The following is a 20,000-nucleotide window of genomic DNA, read 5'->3' on the forward strand; positions in this document are numbered from 1 at the left end:
CCGAGGCCATTTGCCAGCATATCATCAAAAGTGATGAGACAGTATCGCAGGCGGAATACGAGCCGCTCTGCACCTGCTTCAGGCGCATGTGACATATCTTTTATTTCCAGGCAGATGTGTCTCCTGTAGAAACCTTAATCAGTGCGTTAGCCTATTTAGTTGAGAGGGTTCAAAATGGCGATCAGGAAAATGCCAGCAAGGATAAAGATTGTGGAATCTAAGAGATTCTCAGCCTTTTAGAAGTCCCGGCATGTTTTCATGCTTAAACAAGCTAAAGAATTGATGCATTAGAACAAATGTGACGCCGGAGGCGAGGAAGGAAGCACTTAACACCTCGTACATCAACCTCCACCTCCCAATTACATCCCATGCCCACTAACAGGTTGGCATGACAACCCAAACAGTGAAAAGGGTCACAACATTCAAACATGATCAAAACATAGTTTTCATTTTAAAGAAATTATCCGTTCCTGCGTCAAACTTTGCCTGTCATTAAGTGTAAAAATAAGCTAACCACTCCTAAAAAATATATTATTGGTCAATCTTAACTCGTTTTACGTTTGTTACCTGGGCCAAGCCCCAAAAAAGTATTGAATGTATTTTGTTTGTTGCAATAGTGGAAATAAAAACATTCAGTTCCAGGGTCAAACTGTTAGAACAGTAAGTTAACCACTTGCACAATAGTCAGTATTAACTTTCATGATAAAAATGTACGTGGAATTCTCCTAACTGAAAATCTAACAGTTAGCATGTTAGCCAGATACCAAAAAATATGACACAACAGGTAGCATTTGTCAAGTACCAAAATACATGAATTAAAGGCCTACTGAAATGAATTTTTTTTATTTAAACGGGGACGATAAAGTTCGCAACTTTTGGTCGCTGATAAAAAAAAGCCTTGCCTGTACCGGAAGTAGCGTGACGTCACAGGTTGAAAGGCTCCTCACATTTCCCCATTGTTTACACCAGCAGCGAGAGCGATTCGGACCGAAAAAGCGATGATTACCCCATTAATTTGAGCGAGGATGAAAGATTTGTGGATGAGGAACGTAAGAGTGAAGGACTAGAGTGTAGTGCAGGACGTATCTTTTTTCGCTCTGACCGTAACTTAGGTACAAGGGTTCATTGGATTCCACACTTTCTCCTTTTTCTATTGTGGATCACAGATTTGTATTTTAAACCACCTCGGATACTATATCCTCTTGAAAATGAGAGTCGAGAACGCGAAATGGACATCCACAGTGACTTTTATCTCCACGACAATACATCGGCGAAGCTCTTTAGCTACGGAGCTAACGTAATAGCACATCGGGCTTAAATGCAGATAGAAACAAAAGAAATAAACCCCTGACTGGAAGGATAGACAGAAAATCAACAATACTATTAAACCATGGACCTGTAACTACACGGTTAATGCTTTCCAGGCTGGCGAAGCTTAACAATGCTGTTGCTATCGACGCCATTGAAGCTAACTTAGCAACGGGACCTCTACAGAGCTATGCTAAAAACATTAGCTATCCACCTACGCCAGCCCTCATCTGCTCATCAACACCCATGCTCACCTGCGTTCCAGCGATCGACGGAGCGACGATCATAGATGTGGTCGGCGGCCCGGAGATGGAGGAAGTCAAGGTGAGGTCGGCGGCTAGCGCGTCTGCTATCCATCTCAAAGTCCTCCTGGTTGTGTTGCTGTAGACCGCCGCTAATACACCGATCCCATCTACAACTTTCTTCTTTGCAGTCTTCATTGTTCATTAAACAAATTGCAAAAGATTCACCAACACAGAAGTCCAGAATACTGTGGAATTTTGAGATGAAAACAGAGCTTTTTGTATTGGATTCAATGGTGTACCAATACTTCCGGTTCAACGATTGACGTCACGCGCATACGTTATCATACATAGACGTTTTCAACCGGAAGTTTAGCGGGAAATTTAAAATTGCACTTTATAAGTTAACCCGGCCGTATTGGCATGTGTTGCAATGTTAAGATTTCATCATTGATATATAAACTATCAGACTGTGTGGTGGTCCTACTGGGTTTCAGTAGGCCTTTAAGGTGTATACTTAAAAAAAAAACATGTTATCATGCTAACAGTACGCATGCATCAAGAACCACAATATATGACTGGGATGTATGTGTACATGCAAAATTAGCTAAAAATCTAGCTGTTAGCATATGTCAAGTATCAAAACATATGGCTGTGGGTGTATATCTGTAAACTTTGAAAAACAAGCTAGCATGTTATCAGTTAGCATTCATCAAATATCGAAATAAATAATCAAAGTAAAAAATAGCTTTAAAAAAAAGCTATCGTTGGCATGCTAACAGTACGCATGCGTCTCGTACCAAAATATATGACTGTGGTCTGTACACCTGCAAGATTTGAGGAAAAAAACTGTCATGCTAACAGTTAAGATTTTTCAAGTACCAAAATGTATGACTGAGGTGTGTAACTTCAAAAACAGCTCTAAAAAAGCTAACATGCTTATGTTAGCATGCTCACAATACGCATGTGTCTATTACCTAGGGCTGGGCGATATATCGATATACGCGATATATCGCGGGTTTGTCTCCGTGCGATATAGAAAATGACTATATCATGATATTCAAGTATACGTTCTCACGCAGTTGCTTTTAGCTGCGGGCATTTCACTACAGGCTCGTCCCACTCTTTCTTGTCTGTCCTTCTCACAGACAGCGAGCGCACCTTCTTACACACGTCACATACTGTCACGACTTACGTCGCATACTGTACGTATACGCCCTCGCGGAGCAGAGAGGTAGCGGCATGGGTAACGTTAGCTGTGGTGCGAGTGGTAATACGAGAGAAAGAAGGTGCGAATCTGGTAACAAATGAAGGAAGAATTAATTCCCAAGAAAAACAGCAGGGGGTCCATCGTCTGGCGGTGGTTTGGCTTCAAGTGGGAATATGTCGAACAGACAACCGTAATTTGTCAAGTGTGGGGAAAAAGCCTTGCTACAAAAAGTAGCATTACTGCTAATATGTAGCATCATTTGAAAAGTCACCCGCTAGAGAATGAAGAGTGCTTACTCCGCATGTCAACATCTCCGTTCGGTGCCACATGCCCACACCATCAAAATGCCGAGGCAAACATTTCCAGATCAACACCGTATGAAAAAAATAGTCAACAACAAAAGAGATAACGTCCGCAGGAACCTACCACATAGCGAAGGACGTACACAATTTGATTTCCTATTAAGCAGCTAATTTTTATTTGACACTTATTGAAATATCTTGTGTGACATCATAAAAGTGCACTTCATTTGTTTTAAACTATTGTAGTGGCGTTCTGTACAAAAAGTGCACTTTAATTTAGTGTCGTTTTGATTTGTCATCTCAGAGACATCATGCACAAAAGTGCACTCATAGCTTGTTTTAAAATGACTGACAATTTTACACTTTCTGTTTTGAAATGACATGAATGTTTGTGCCACTGCTTAATAACTGTTTAATAAATACAGTTTTGGTCAATTGTCTTAGTTGTGATGTCCCTCTCTGCATAAAAGTTTTAAAGTAACATATATTAATGCAGTATGAAGAAGAATGTTTTAATGTAGACACATAGAATCATCATACTGCCGTGATTATATGTATCAAGTGTTCATTCAAGGCTAAGGCAAAATATCGAGATATATATCTAAAAATATTGAGATATTAAAAAAGGCCATATCGCCCAGCCCTACTAATACCTATATATATGAGCTGTGAATCTGCAAAATTTGACAAAAAAAGCTAGCATGCTAACAGTTAGCATTCGTCAAGTACCAAAATATAGCTTTAAAAATCTTAACATAGTAATGTTAGCATTCCTACTGTGTGTATGCATCTAGTACCCAAATATTACTTTAGATTGTATACCTTCAAAATTAGACAAAAAAAATCTAGCATGCTCACAGTTCGCATGCATCGAGTATCTAAATATATGACTGAGGTGCAAACTTTCAAAAATAGCTAACATGCTAACTTTAGCATGTTAACAATACACCCGCGTATAATACCAAAAATTATGAGTGTGGGCTGTATACCTGCAAAATTAGAGATAAAAAGCTATCATGCTAACAATAACCATGTTTCTAGTATCAAAAAAACATGACAGTGGGCTTTACACCTGCAAAACTAGACAAAAGCTAGATACCAAAATATATGACTTTGGGGTGTATATACTTGCAAAAATAGCTAATAAAAAAGCTTGTGTTAGCATGTTGTCATGCTAACGTTAGCATATTAGCAATTGACAAACATTAGCAAGTAGTATTTTGACTTTTGAACAGTTTTAATTTGTTGAAAAAATAAGTTAAAATAAAATTCACTATTTTTTTCCAACAGGTAAAAATGCCTCGTAAAATGTGGAATTCCTGGGAATGTGAGAATTTTTTGAGAATAAAAAAAATGTTAGCGCGCATGTCATGAATGATGACTTGGATGTTATTGTAGTTACTGTACTATCTTGCGTAGGGTTGTTGGTGAAAGCCATTATCTCAAACCCCGCCCACACACACACACACACACACACACACTCACACACACACACTCACACACACACACACACACACACGTGTTAATAAAAAGTGATGGTTAAAATTGGAGTTCAATGTCACTGTGTGCTTTGTGTCACTGCACCGCTGCACACGCCTGACAACAAGCATCACAGGTAACGGCTGGGAAATTGTTCTCAGTGGGACTCTGCTTGTCCATCAAAAGGTTGTTAATATTTATGCTCTTACATAAACGGGAAAAAAAAACCTTGTTAAAATCTGCAGATTTAATTATGGCGTTCTATTATAAGAACACGACACGGCACACTTTTAAGGAAGAAAGCAAAACAAAATCACTAACGTTGTCCTCCAGTTGCAGCTGTTTTTCGATTTAAAGTAGCAGTAAAGAACCATTTTGGTCTCGGAATGTACACAACTTGTAAATATTAATGTGTTATGACGTCAAATCATGAAATAATACACAGGCCATTAAGGTAGTTTATCAGGCGTTGGCATGGCAATGCGATTTCCCCATGACAAGCACCGCGGGGACAATCCAAATATTTTCCAAGCAGTCATTTTGCTGTACATTTGCACACCTTGGTGTTTTAAATTGGTGGAGCAGCCAGGACACATGCTAGTGCTAGCATCAGCGCTAGCCTTATCTTTACAGTACTTTTGTAATATGATGTTGATCGGATAGCAGCTGAAAGGTAAATGACACTTTGGGGATAGTAGTTACTGACCGTGCCTTTTATTTATTTTTTTTAATTTTTTTAATGTGTATTTTTTTTAATAATTGTTTTTTTTGTATTTTATTTAATTTTTTTGGTTTCTTTATTTATTTTAAAGAAAGAGTTTTTTTTTTTTTCTTATTTTACCTTTTATGTTACTGACCATGCCTTTATTTATTTTGTAATTTTAAAAATGTGTACTTTTTTTTTTTTTTAAATACTTTTTAATAATATTTTTGGGGCATTTTATGTTTTTTTTTTAAGTTTTTAATCATTACTTTAAAAAAAAAAAAAAAATTTAAGTAGTATTTTTTTTTTTTACAGTTTTTTTTGTGACTGACTGTGCCTTTATTTATTTACTTTTTTTTTATTACAAATTTTTTCAACAATTCTTTATTTTAGTATTTTCTATCATTTTTCTATTTTCTTCGGTATAATTTAATTTATCTTACAATTTTTTGTGACTGTGCTTTTATTTTGTCATTTTTAACAATTGTTTTTAGTTTTTTTATATATTTATTTTGTTTTCATTAACAATTTTTAATAATGGTTTTAATTTTTTTTTTAAATCAATTTTTCTTTTATTTAACTTTGTTGTGCCTTTATTTATTTGGATTTTTTTTATTACAATTTTTTCAATAATTGTTTATTTTAGTATTTTCTATCATTTTTCTCATTTTCTTCAGTACTTTTTTTTTTTTTAAGGATAAAAAAAAATTGTATCTTACAATATTTTGTGACTGTTTTTATTTTGTCATTTTTATAATTGTTTTTAGTTTTTTATATATTTATTTTGTTTTCGTTAACAATTTTTAATAATGGTTTTAATTCTAAAATAAATTAAATTTTTCTTTTATTTTACTTTTTTTGTGACTGACTGCCTTTTAATAACATCATTGTACTTTTCATTACGTTTTTTGGCTTAGGAGCTCCGCTTTTGTCCTCACAGAAGAGCACAAAACATGACGATAACCATAGAACAGGAAACTTCAAGATAGCAATCATACCTATATTGTTTTGCTTTTTCCTTGGTGGTGTTTTAGGGCCACCGCAGAACATACCAGTGATGATAACCATTGAAAAGGAAACATAAACTTACATATAGGAATGTATCTGACTCCTAAAGGATTACCGCCTCAATTTTTTTTGTGTTTGTTTTTATATCATGCGACCACAGAGGAGTAACAGCGATGGAAATGAGAGAAAGTGTGACGATAACTATAGAACCAGCTGACTGCTGACAACCCTTTTGCTTTTTCTTTGTCTATTTTTGGTTTTGAGGGCACACAGAAGATGGTGAAGAGGAAAGGGTGATGATAACCATAAAACCAAGAATTTAGCTGCTTGTGCAAAATAATCTTACAACTTCCTGTCAGGCATCTTCACAGGGTGCGTTTTACTTTATATGAGCTTTATTGATTATTTTTACACCGTTAACAATAAGAAACTGCTACTTCTGTTAATCCACGTTTAGGATGGGATGTAACAGCTTGACCCTGGAACAGATAAATTGACTTGATATTACAAAACCCAAAACCAGTGAAGTTGGCACATTATGTAAATGGTAAATAAAAACCGAATACAATGATGTGCAAATCCTTTCAATTTATACTCAATTGAATAGACTGCAAAGACAATATACTTAATGTTCGAACTGAGGAACAAATTTTTTTTTGCAAATAATCATTAACTTAGAATTTAATGGCAGCAACACATTACGAAAAAGGTTGGCACAGGGGAATTTTTACCACTGTGTTACGTGGCCTTTCCTTTTAACAACATTCAGTAAATGTTTGGGAACTGAGGAGACCAATTTTTGAAGCTTTTCAGGTGGAATTATTTCCCATTCTTGCTTGATGTACAGCTTAAGTTGTTCAACAGTCCGGCGTCACCGTTGTGGTATTTTAGGCTTCATAATGTCCCACACATTTTCAATGGGAGACAGTTCTGGACTACAGGCAGGCCAGTCTAGTACCCACACTCTTTTACTATGAAGCCACGCTGTTGTAACACGTGCAGAATGTGGCTTGGCATTGTCTTGCTGAAATAAGCAGGAGCGTCCATGAAAAAGACGTTGTTTGGATGGCAACATATGTTGCTCCAAAACCTGTATGTACCTTTCAGCATTAATGGTGCCTTCACAGATGTGTAAGTTACCCATGCCTTGGGCACTAATACACCCCCATACCATCACAGATGCTGGCTTTTGAACTTTGCGCCTATAAAAATCCGGATGGTTCTTTTCCTCTTTGTTCCGGAGGACACGACATCCGCAGTTTCCAAAAACAATTTGAAATGTGGACTCGTCAGACCACAGAACACTTTTCCACTTTGCATCAGTCCATCTTAGATGAGGTCGGGCCCAGCAAAGCCGGCGGCGATTCTGGGTGTTGTTGATAAATGGCTTTGACTTTGCATAGTAGAGTTTTAACTTGCACTTACAGATGTAGCGAAGAACTGTAGTTACTGACAGTGGTTTTCTGAAGTGTTCCTGAGCCCATGTGGGGATATCCTTTACACACTGATGTCGCTTTTTGATGCAGTACCGCCTGAGGGATCCAAAGTTCACGGGCATTCAATGTTGTTTTTCAGCCTTTCTCCAGATTCTCTGAACTTTTGAGGATATTACGGACCGAAGATGGTGAAATCCCTAAATTCCTTGCAATAGCTCGTTGAGAAATGTTGTTCTTAAACTGTTCAACAATTTGCTCTCGCATTTGTTCACAAAGTGATGACCCTCGCCCCATCCTTGTTTGTGAATGACTGAGCATTTCATGGAAGCTGCTTTTATACCCAATCATGGCACCCACCTGTTCCCATTTAGCTTGTTCACCTGTGGGATGTTCCAAATAAGTGTTTGGTGAGCATTCCTCAACTTTCTCAGTCTTTTTTGCCACTTGTGCCAGCTTTTTTGAATCATGTTGCAGGCATCAAATTTCAAATGAGTTAATATTTGCAAAAAATAACAAAGATTACCAGTTAGAATGTTCAGTATCTTCACTGGTTTTGGGTTTTTTATTTCGAATGGAAACATTTTTTGTAAATTAGGCCAACATAAGCCACGCCCCCTTGGCGTCGGCGTTGGCAACACTGATTCAGCCTTTGTGTCACATGGGCTTTACTCAAATTAATATGTGGAAATGAGATGCGGCTGACAAAGGTTAATTGGTTCATTTTGTTGGCGTGTGTGAAGAAACGCTTTTCTTGCACTTTTGATTCAAACAGCACGAGATTCCTGGAACATTTCTATGAAATATTTGAGCTTGGTGAGTCAAAGCCAGGGCATCCTCAGGGTCTTTATTGTTTTCCAGGCCAAGGACCCCCAAACGAATGTGGAGCACGAGGAGCACTTTTATGAAATGATGATAACTGGTTCTCAATGGTCCGTGGCAAGACAAAGCTGGTCTGACCACAGCAATCAGAGAAAGTTGAAGCAAGATTGATGAACAGTTCTGTTAAAAATGGCGTAATAAACTAAAATAGCAATACTACAGTAAAAGAGTATTGATATTTGGAGGAGACCAAACCAGAGCGCGCTGTACATTATCGTGGCCACTGATAGGCTCAGCCTCAGGCAGCATCACTATATAGGATCAAAAGAGTGCACATGTGACTAAAAGGTATTATTTCATGTCTTGAGGGCTCTCATAACATTTTTAGGAGGGGTGTTCAAAAAAATTCACTCGAATCGCGATTCCCATTTATCCCGATTCTGAATCGGTTCATAATTTTCAAAAAATAACAAACCTTTTTTAGGCCATCCTCATGCTGAAGTAACACATCAGCAACCAAAAGGAGGTTTTGTAATCTGTAACCTTTTTTGAAATGTATAATTATTTTACCAATTAACACATTTATACAGTGCAGAATCGGTTTGAATCAAAAATCTATTCTGATTCGAATCGCCACTCCTGGAATCGGAATCGGAATCGGATCGAATCGTTGGGTGCCCAAAGATTCCCACCGCTATTATTTAGAAAGTTGTAAACGTTTTTTTTTTTTATGTTTTAGCTATTAAAATATTTGATTTATGAATAATGATTCCTTTGTTTATCGTGATTGTGTAAAATATACATAATTTATATGCAATATAGATATATTTAAAACATAAATAAATACTTAAAATATTTCTAACGTTTCTCTCTATATATATTTTTATACATAACAAATATATTTTTAAATATATGTAAACATATATATGAATATCTAAATAAATCTAAAACAATTTTTAAAAAATCCCAAGAATCAGAATCGGAATCGAATTGAATCGTTGGGTGCCCAAAGATTTATTTAGAAAGTTGTAAAAATAAAATATTTGATTTATAATTAATGATTCCTTTTGTTTATCGTCATCTTGTGAATTATACATAATTGATATACAATACAAATTATGAATAAATATATTTAAAACATGGTATGTGGGCTTGTATTAAGCCTCAGGGAGTTGAATGCCCCTGCCTTACATAGTTCCGGGTCACCCTTGGGCAAGATGTAGCACCCAAATGCCCCCCCTGTCAGGGTTACGATACCCCCCATGAACCAAACTAGAAGAGGATGCGTTACCCGGGCCCTCCTCCGGAGCTAGGCCCGGAGGTAGGGCTCGTCAGCGAGCGCCTGGTGGCCGGGCTAACCACGGAGCCCGGCCGGGCACAGCCTGAAGAAGCTACGTGGACACACCATCTTCTCCGCCACGTGGGCCCACCACCCGCGGTCGGAACCAGTGGGGTCGGGTGCGCTGCCAAGTGGATGGCAGTGAAAGTGGAGGCTCCAGACGGACCAATTCGGGGCAGCAGAGGCTGACTTTCGGGACGTGGAACGTCTCTACGCTGGTGGGGAAGGAGCCTGAGCTGGTGCGTGAGGTGGAGCGCTACCGGTTGGATCTGGTGGGGCTTACCTCTACGCATAGCAAGGGATCTGAAACCACACTCCTGGACAAGGGATGGACCTTGTTCACTTCTGCAGTTGCTCAGGGTGTGAGGGCACAGGCGGGTGTGGGGATACTCACAAGTCCCCGGCTGAGTGCCTGTAGGTTGGAGTTCACCCCGGTGGACAAGAGGGTCGCCTCCCTTTGCCTTAGGGTTGGAGGGGGAAAAACTCTGACTGTTGTTTGTGTGTACGCACCAAACAAGAGTTCAGAGTATTCGGCCTTCTTGGATACCTTGCATGGGGTCCTGTATGGGGCGCCGGCAGGGAATTCCATAGTCTTGCTGGGGGACTTCAACGCGCAGGTGGGCAATGACAGTGATACTTGGACTGGCGTGATTGGGAGGCACGGTCTCCCTGATCTGAACCTGAGTGGTGGATTGTTATTGGACTTCTGTGCTAGTCACGGACTTGGAATAACAAACACCATGTTCAAGCATAAGGATGCTCATAGGTGTACCTGGTACCAGAGCACCCTAGGCCAAAGATCAATGATCGATTTTGTAATCGTACCAGCTGATCTGAGGCCGTACGTTTTGGACACTCGGGTGAAGAGAGGGGCTGAACTGTCAACTGATCACCATCTGGTGGTGAGTTGGGTTAGATGGCGGGGGAAACCTCTGGACAGACCTGGCAAACCCAAGCGTGTAGTGCGGATTAACTGGGAACGTTTGGAGGAGTCCTCTGTCCGGAAGGACTTCAACTCCCACCTCCGGCGGGACTTCTCTGCCATCCCTGTGGAGGTTGGGGACATTGAACAGGAATGGGCGATGTTCAAAGCCTCTATTGCTACAGCTGCAGCTGCGAGCTGTGGCCAGAAGGTCTTAGGTGCCTCAAGGGGCGGTAACCCTCGAACACCCTGGTGGACAGTGGTGGTCAGGGAAGCCGTCTGACTGAAGAAGGAGTCCTACCGGGGTATGTTATCCCAGGGGACTCCGGAGGCAGTTGCAGGGTACCGACGGGCCCGAAGGGCAGCGGCCGTGGCTGGGGACGAGGCTAAGCAGAGGGTGTGGGAGCAGTTCGGGGAATCCATGGAGAAGGACTATCGGGCGGCACCAAAGCTGTTCTGGAAGACCATACAGCACCTCAGGAGGGGGAAGCAGGGAACCATCCAAGCTGTGTACGGCAAGGATGGGACTTTGCTGACTTCAAGTCAGGAAGTCGTAGGGCGTTGGAAAGAGCACTTTGAGGAAATCTAAAACTATAAAAACAAATGTTAGAAATATCTGTATATATTTTACATATACATTATGATTATAATATTCATATGCATGCAAATATGTTTATAAGTATATAAAATATTACAAACATCTCTATATTTTCATGTGTATTTTATATATATTTTTTTTATTATTACGTTATAAAATATATATGGAATTCCAAGAACAATTTGAAATGTGGACTCGTCACACCACAGAACATTGTTCCCCTTTGCATCAGTCCATCTTAGATGAGCTCGGGCCCAGCAAAACAGGCGGCGTTTCTGGGTGTTGTTGATAAATGGCTTTCGCTTTGCATAGTAGAGTTTTAACTTGCACTTACAGATGTAGCGACAAACTGTAGTCGCATGTTGGCTTACTTTACAAACAATTTTTCCATTCGAAATACAACATTTGCTAATTAACAGTGATAAACTAGAGACAACTGTACAATGTACAATAGATCTAGTGCTTGTCAGGGGTGTCACCACCTCCAAAGTTATGATACTTCCATATACTAAAGTAATGTCCGATCATTACCTTATAAAATTTGAAGTTTTGACTCTTTGTCAACAAGCTAATAATAATAATAACTGCTATAGCGGCCGCAACATTAATGCTGCCACAACGATGACTCTTGCTGACCTACTGCCTTCGGTAATAGCACCATTCCCAAATTATGTCGGCTCTATTGATAAACTCACTAACAACTTTGACGATGCCTTGCGCGAAATTATTGATAGTATAGCACCGCTAAAGCAAAAAAGGGCCCCTAAAAGGCGCACCCCATGGTTTACAGAAGAAATTAGAGCTCATAAATTATCATGTAGAAAACTGGAACGCAAATGGCGCGCGACTAAACTTGAGGTTTTCCATCAAGCATGGAGTGATAGTTTAATAACTTATAAACGCATGCTTACCTTAGCTAAAGCTAAATACTACTCAAATCTCATCCGCCTCAACAAAAACGATCCTAAATTTCTGTTTAGTACAGTAGCATCGCTAACCCAACAAGGGACTCCTCCCAGTAGCTCCACCCACTCGGCAGATGATTTTATGAATTTCTTTAATAAGAAAATAGAACTCATTAGAAAGGAGATTAAAGACAACGCATCCCAGCTACAACTGGGCTCTATTAACACAAATACGACTGTATATACGACGGACACTGCCCTCCAAAATAGTCTCTCTATTTTTGATGAAATAACATTAGAGGAATTATTACAGCGTGTAAGTGGGATAAAACAAACAACATGTTTACTTGACCCACTTCCTGGGAAACTTATCAAGGAACTGTTTGTATTATTAGGTCCATCAGTGTTAAATATTATAAACTTATCACTTTCCTCCGGCACTGTTCCCCTAGCATTCAAAAAAGCGGTTATTCATCCTCTGCTCAAAAGACCTAACCTCGATCCTGACCTCATGGTAAACTACCGACCGGTCTCCCACCTTCCGTTTATTTCCAAAATTCTCGAAAAAACTGTTGCACAGCAGCTAAATGAACACTTAGTGACTAACAATCTCTGTGAACCTTTTCAATCCGGTTTCAGGGCAAATCACTCTACGGAGACAGCCCTCGCAAAAATGACTAATGATCTATTGCTAACGATGGATTCTGATGCGTCATCTATGTTGCTGCTTCTTGATCTTAGCGCCGCTTTCGATACCGTCGATCATAATATTTTATTAGAGCGTATCAAAACACGTATTGGTATGTCAGACTTAGCCTTGTCTTGGTTTAACTCTTATCTTACTGACAGGATGCAGTGCGTCTCCCATAACAATGTGACCTCGGACTATGTCAAGGTAACGTGCGGAGTTCCCCAGGGTTCGGTTCTTGGCCCTGCACTCTTTAGTATTTACATGCTGCCGCTGGGTGACATCATACGCAAGTACGGTGTTAGCTTTCACTGTTATGCTGATGACACTCAACTCTACATGCCCCTAAAGCTGACCAACACGCCGGACTGTAGTCAGCTGGAGGCGTGTCTTAATGAAATTAAACAATGGATGTCCGCTAACTTTTTGCAACTCAACGCTAAGAAAACGGAAATGCTGATTATCGGTCCTGCTAGACACCAACATCTATTTAATAATACCACCTTAACATTTGACAACCAAACAATTAAACAAGGAGACTCGGTAAAGAATCTGGGTATTATCTTCGACCCAACTCTCTCGTTTGAGTCACACATTAAGAGTGTTACTAAAACGGCCTTCTTTCATCTCCGTAATATCGCTAAAATTCGTTCCATCTTGTCCACTAGCGACGCTGAGATCATTATTCATGCGTTCGTTACGTCTCGTCTCGATTACTGTAATGTATTATTTTCGGGCCTCCCTATGTCTAGCATTAAAAGATTACAGTTGGTACAAAATGCGGCTGCAAGGCTTTTGACAAAAACAAGAAAGTTTGATCATATTACGCCTATACTGGCTCACCTGCACTGGCTTCCTGTGCACTTAAGATGCGACTTTAAGGTTTTACTACTTACGTATAAAATATTACACGGTTTAGCTCCAGCCTATCTCGCCGATTGTATTGTACCATATGTCCCGACAAGAAATCTGCGTTCAAAGAACTCCGGCTTATTAGTGATTCCCAGAGCCAAAAAAAAGTCTGCGGGCTATAGAGCGTTTTCTATTCGGGCTCCAGTACTCTGGAATGCCCTCCCGGTAACAGTTAGAGATGCTACCTCAGTAGAAGCATTTAAGTCCCATCTTAAAACTCATTTGTATAATCTAGCCTTTAAATAGACCCCCCCTTTTTTAGACCAGTTGATCTGCCGTTTCTTTTCTTCTCTCCTCTTCTCCCCTGTCCCTTGCGAGGGGGAGTTGCATAGGTCCGGTGGCCATGGATGAAGTGCTGGCTGTCCAGAGCCGGGACCCCGGGTGGACCACTAGCCTGTGCATCGGTTGGGGACATCTCTGCGCTGCTGACCCGTCTCCGCTCGGGATGGTTTCCTGTTGGCCCCGCTGTGGACTGGACTCCCGCTGATGTGTTGGATCCACTGTGGACTGGACTTTCACAATGTTATGTCAGACCCACTCGACATCCGTTGCTTTCGGTCTCCCCTAGAGGGGGGGGGTTACCCACATATGCGGTCCTCTCCAAGGTTTCTCATAGTCATTCACCGACGTCCCACTGGGGTGAGTTTTTCCTTGCCCGTATGTGGGCTCTGTACCGAGGATGTCGTTGTGGCTTGTACAGCCCTTTGAGACACTTGTGATTTAGGGCTATATAAATAAACATTGATTGATTGATTGAATGTAGCTCAGTAGCTAAAATCTGAGAAATTATCTATATTTTAGCTTTTGTGTTGTAATGAAAAAGTAGATAATTTTCATGATGACTTAATTTGATTCATGTTTGTATATTAACTCTGTCTACAGGTCTCATAATGTTAAAAAAACAGTTTTTTTAGGCTCTTGCTATGAAAATATTTCATTTATAATTCAAAAAGACGAGATGTTATTTATTTAAACAACAGACACGCCCTGACTATTATTTTGTGCCAACATCTTTTGTGTCCTTTTAAGAACAATCTCCTGCAAAAAGACATTTGAATATTTCCTTCTTGCTTCTTTGTGTGCACTCAGTGGTCTGCAAGAGAGGAGCCTGGTGAATTCCAAATTTGTGTGCAACATGTTCACTGTGGCAACATCCTGAAAAGTGGATGCGGCGGTCACGTGATGTGGATCAGAGGGAGCGACGCCTTATAAAAAGTGCTGTGGAGAGAGAGAGAGTGAGAGTGTGTGAGTGTGTGTGGGGGACGCAACCGCGGAGCGTCTGGACTGGAGCTCACATCCTCAACAGGAGCAGGGAGAACACTTCCAAACTGACCTTTTTTGTTCCCTTCATTTACAGAATCCAACAAAATGGCTCATTTTTATTAATTCATTTTTTTAATTTTGCACAAGTGCAGTGGAGGCTTAATGTTGCACTTCTGATTTGGATTAACGCGCGAAGATAAAGGGCGGTTCTGCACTCTAGAGGGAATTATGTAAGGTAAGGAAAAAATTACTCATATATTGACATTTTTGCCACTGAAGAACAGTATTCTCTTTTTACCCTTTTTCACATATTTTGTGCTCATTTGTGTTGCACAAATAAGAACATGTGTATTGGTTACTTATCTCTTTTTTTTTTTTTAGTTAAATGTGTTTCAGAAAGTGTTTGCATGATGCAAGAAATATTAAGAATGAGGACAAAGAGCTGTCGAATGTGTAACAAAATATTAATTTAAAGGTTGATTGGGTTTAATTAAGAATGCAAAGACTGGCCACAACATTGATTTTGATGTTGTTTGGAAAAAGGGTTATTAAAATAATAATAATTATAATAATAATGGCAAAATAATAATTATTTTTAATAATTACCATTATATTTTATTATTATTATTATTGTGGTTGGTTTGCATATGCAGAGAGATGTTCCTAATATTTTATATGTAAATATATTTATATATGTTTTATATATAAATTATAATTATTAAATATATTTCAAACATATATGCAATTTTTATATAAAATACTTCTATAGCATTTCTGTATGTATTTACACATATTTTGTATCCAAAATATAAATTATGATAATTTAATTAATTATATATATATATATATATATATATATATATATATATATATATATATATATATATATATATATATATATATATATATATATAATTTAGATTTTATTTATAGAACATAATTATAAATGTAAATAAATTATAAATAAATAATATATATATAAATATGTAATATTTATATATAAAATATGTAAAATGTTAGAAACAGTGCTGTATATATTCATATATATTTTATATATTACATTAAAATTATTGAATATAAAATATCTATCTAGAATCTAAAAATAAATAAAATATTAGAAACATATTTTATGTATTTACATACATTTTACGTATAAAATATAGATTATGATTATTTAATTTGTAGTATATACATATATATATAAAAAAAACTTGTATAGTTCTTTATATTTTATGCATAAAATATAAATATACATTTATTTACATAAAATATATATAAATATGTAACATTTATATGTAAAATATTAGAAACATTGCTCTATATATTCATATATATTTTATATATAACATTCTAATTATTGAATTATAGAATATATATATCTAAAATGTAAAAATAAATAAAATATTGGAAACATATTTTTATATATTTACATGTAATGTACGTATAAAATATGAATTATAAAATGGATATAAAATATGTATAAAAAATATGAGTATATGACAATATATTAAAAAACATGTCTCCCTATATTCATGTATATTTTATATCTAAAATTATAATCATTTAAAAATATATCAAATACATGTAAATATATAAATATATATTTTGTATTCAATATTTCTACAGTATGCGAAGTATGACCACAATAATAATGGGAGTGATTTTCCTCTCAAATAACCAAGCTCTGACAGTGTCGATCCAAAGTGTGTTTTTGTCTTGAGACGTGTGTTTGTGTGCGTGTGCAGGTTGCTGTCAGCTCTCGGCGCTCTCCTTCACACTCAGCCATGAAGTCCGTGCTGGACGCGGTGGCGGACACCACCTTCCGGACTATCACATCCGGTTTACAATATCTGGGCTCCAACGATGCCAACTACGATGGGCCCGTCAGCGACGCGGACTTCAAAGGCACCTTCTCCCTCCAGAAGCCTCTCTCCGCCTTCCGCAGCAACTCCTTCCCCGACAAGGTCCCCGCCGACGAGGAGCTGATCCTCCGCGGCGTCCTCCCCTTCTTCCCCACCAACGCCACGGAGCTCCTGTCCAACCGCAGCACCTTCCGCGACGAGGGCGACAGCATCCAGTGCGGGGAGAACTTCATGGACATGGAGTGCTTCATGATCCTGACGCCCAGCCAGCAGCTGGCCGTGGCCGTCATGTCGCTGACCCTGGGGACCTTCACCGTGCTGGAGAACCTGGTGGTGCTGTGCGTGATCCTGCAGTCGCGCACGCTGCGCTGCCGGCCCTCCTACCACTTCATCGGCAGCCTGGCCGTGGCCGACCTGCTGGGGAGCGTCATCTTCGCCTACAGCTTCCTGGACTTCCACGTGTTCCACAGGAAGGACACTCCCAACGTGTTTCTCTTCAAGCTGGGCGGAGTCACGGCGTCCTTCACCGCCTCCGTGGGCAGCCTCTTCCTCACCGCCATCGACCGCTACATCTCCATCCACCGACCGTTGGCCTACAGGCGCATCGTGACTCGGACCAAGGCGGTCATCGCCTTCTGCATGATGTGGACCATCTCCATCATCATCGCCGTGCTGCCCCTGCTGGGCTGGAACTGTAAGCGCCTCAAGTCGGTGTGCTCGGACATCTTCCCCCTCATCGACGAGAACTACCTGCTCTTCTGGATCGGGGTGACCAGCGTGCTGGTTCTTTTCATCATCTACGCCTACATCTACATCCTGTGGAAGGCGCACCACCACGCTGTGCGCATGCTAAGCCGCACCTCCCAGAAGAGCCTGGTGGTGTACTCGGCGGACGGCACCAAGGTGCAAACCACGCGCCCCGAGCAGGCCCGCATGGACATCCGCCTGGCTAAGACCCTGGTGCTCATCCTGGCGGTGCTGGTCATCTGCTGGGGTCCGGTCCTGGCCATCATGGTCTACGACCTCTTCTGGAGGATGGACGACGACATCAAGACGGTGTTTGCGTTCTGCAGCATGCTGTGCCTGCTCAACTCCACCGTCAACCCCATCATCTACGCCTTGAGGAGCAAGGACCTGCGCCACGCCTTCCTCAGCTCCTGCCAGGCCTGCAGGGGCAGCGCCCAGCAGCTGGACAACAGCCTGGAGTCGGACTGCCAGAACCGGAACATCTCGGCCAACAGGGCGGCGGAGAGCTGCGTGAAGACCACTGTGAAAATCGCCAAAGTAACCATGTCCGTGTCCACCGAGACGTCGGCGGAGGCCGTCTGATCATGTTTGTTTTCCGACCTGACAATGACGAGACCTTTTTTCAGTTCTGAGCACGGAGCGCGTGCCAAAGTGCCAAATTGGTATTACAAGGTGGAAGGAAGCGTGCATTTTATATTTTTGTATTGTCAATTCAGGTTTTGAAAATCTTCACGTTCGGGACAAGGGGCTACAAACAATTGTTCTACGGTGTCTCTTTTCATGTACATTCTTCTTCATCTTCTTATTACTTTTGTGGGAGTCGTGTACCACGTGAGTGGCGATTCATACGGTGTCTCTTTTCATCTACATTATTCTTCATCTTCTTATTACTTTTGTGGGAGTCGTGTACCACATGAGTGATTCATACTAAGACTAAATATACCGTATTTTCCGGACTATAAGCCGTTACTTTTTTTTTGACGCTTTGAATCCTGCGGCTTGTAAAACAGTGCGGCTAATTGATTGATTTTTCTTCGTTTTGTATTCAACAAACAGTTTTCATATTACACCGAAAAGGTGTGTTATTGTTTGAGCTATGGCGCCATCTTTTGGACGAGTTCACTCAGTGCAGGTGCTGCGGGTTGAAAATGTACTTTCTGTTTCATGCCTTGAACCGGAAGTATAACCGCTGCTCAAAAGGATTCTTCATTCATCACTCCGAGCAACGTTTGTAAGTTTTACAATGCAACTAAAACGATTCATACTTCATACATACTAAACTGTTCCATGTGTGATGTCTGTAGGAGTGTTTTCATGCATGTTTCTACGTGCTATCGTAGTGTGACCAAGCTAGCGTTGTTAGCATTAGCGAATACGTGTCTGTGTTAGTAATATTAACTTACAATGGCATTCTTTCTTGTATTGTTTCAGTTTCATAAATCCACCGAAACGTCACCATGGCGTTGTTGAGTCTGTTTAGCTGATTGGAGAGCTAGCTTCCGCAGCTAGTGGGTCCATGACGATGACTCCTATTTTGCTTGATCAGCCGTTTTACTGCCGTGTGATAGGAACAATTAAGGTATGTAAATAAACATTTACAAAATATTTTGTACCGGTATACAGTATATCTGTGGCTTATAGTTTGGATCGGCTAATATACATATTTTTTTCTTCTAAAATTGGGTGGGTGCAACTCTATAGCCCGGAAAATACGGTACTCGCTTTCAAGTACAAAAAAAAAAAAAACATCTAAATGGATGCTTGTTCGTTTTTTTTTTAAACTTTTGTAAGTGTACCCGTGTGTTTATTAAACTATGTGCAATTCAACTGACGGCCCGGGGCCCAAATCTGGCCCGGGAATGACACCGGTGCCTGTGTTCAGTTCAAAACTTGGGAGACAAATTCCTAAAAACATGCTCCTGTTGTATAGAGGAACATGGACCACTGTAAACACTTGCAGGTGGAATTTTAACCTTGCCAGAAAACATAGAACACCGGGGTCCAAACTTGTGATTTACATAACTGAGGCGTTCCTCAAGGCACCCGTTTAAGTCCTTTACTTTTTAGCTTTTTTTTGCAATGTGATTTATGTAACTAAGGTGTTGCTGTAGCTTGTTCACTTCAGATGCAGTCAGCAGTTATTTAGTCAAAGTATTCAGTGATACTAGTGGTGTTCCACTAGGTTCCGTCTTCGGTCCTCTCTTTTTCATTATTTGGGCTATTCAACTGGTGGCCGGTGAGTTCAGTTCACAAAACT

The 20,000-nt window shown here is 39.9% G+C and overlaps 1 protein-coding gene across 2 annotated transcripts in view; it reads left to right on the forward strand.

Annotated features, from left to right (window-relative positions):
* Positions 1–20,000, forward strand: part of cnr1 (cannabinoid receptor 1) — a 55,123-nt gene that overhangs the window by 33,669 nt on the left and 1,454 nt on the right. Inside the window, exons 1-3 of one of the 2 annotated variants that reach the window (XM_062033978.1) lie at positions 13,945–14,510; positions 14,961–15,369; positions 16,880–20,000. The exon at positions 16,880–20,000 is cut by the window's right edge and continues 1,454 nt beyond it. In XM_062033978.1, the coding sequence (XP_061889962.1) occupies positions 16,919–18,325 (1,407 nt within the window). In that variant the 5' untranslated portion in view covers positions 13,945–14,510; positions 14,961–15,369; positions 16,880–16,918 and the 3' untranslated portion in view covers positions 18,326–20,000. Of the gene's footprint in view, positions 1–13,944; positions 14,511–14,960; positions 15,370–16,879 lie in introns of those variants that run through there. The other variant, XM_062033977.1, reaches the window with a different exon arrangement.

This window comes from Entelurus aequoreus, linkage group LG23, assembly GCF_033978785.1.
Source record: "Entelurus aequoreus isolate RoL-2023_Sb linkage group LG23, RoL_Eaeq_v1.1, whole genome shotgun sequence".
Lineage (NCBI taxonomy): Eukaryota > Metazoa > Chordata > Actinopteri > Syngnathiformes > Syngnathidae > Entelurus > Entelurus aequoreus.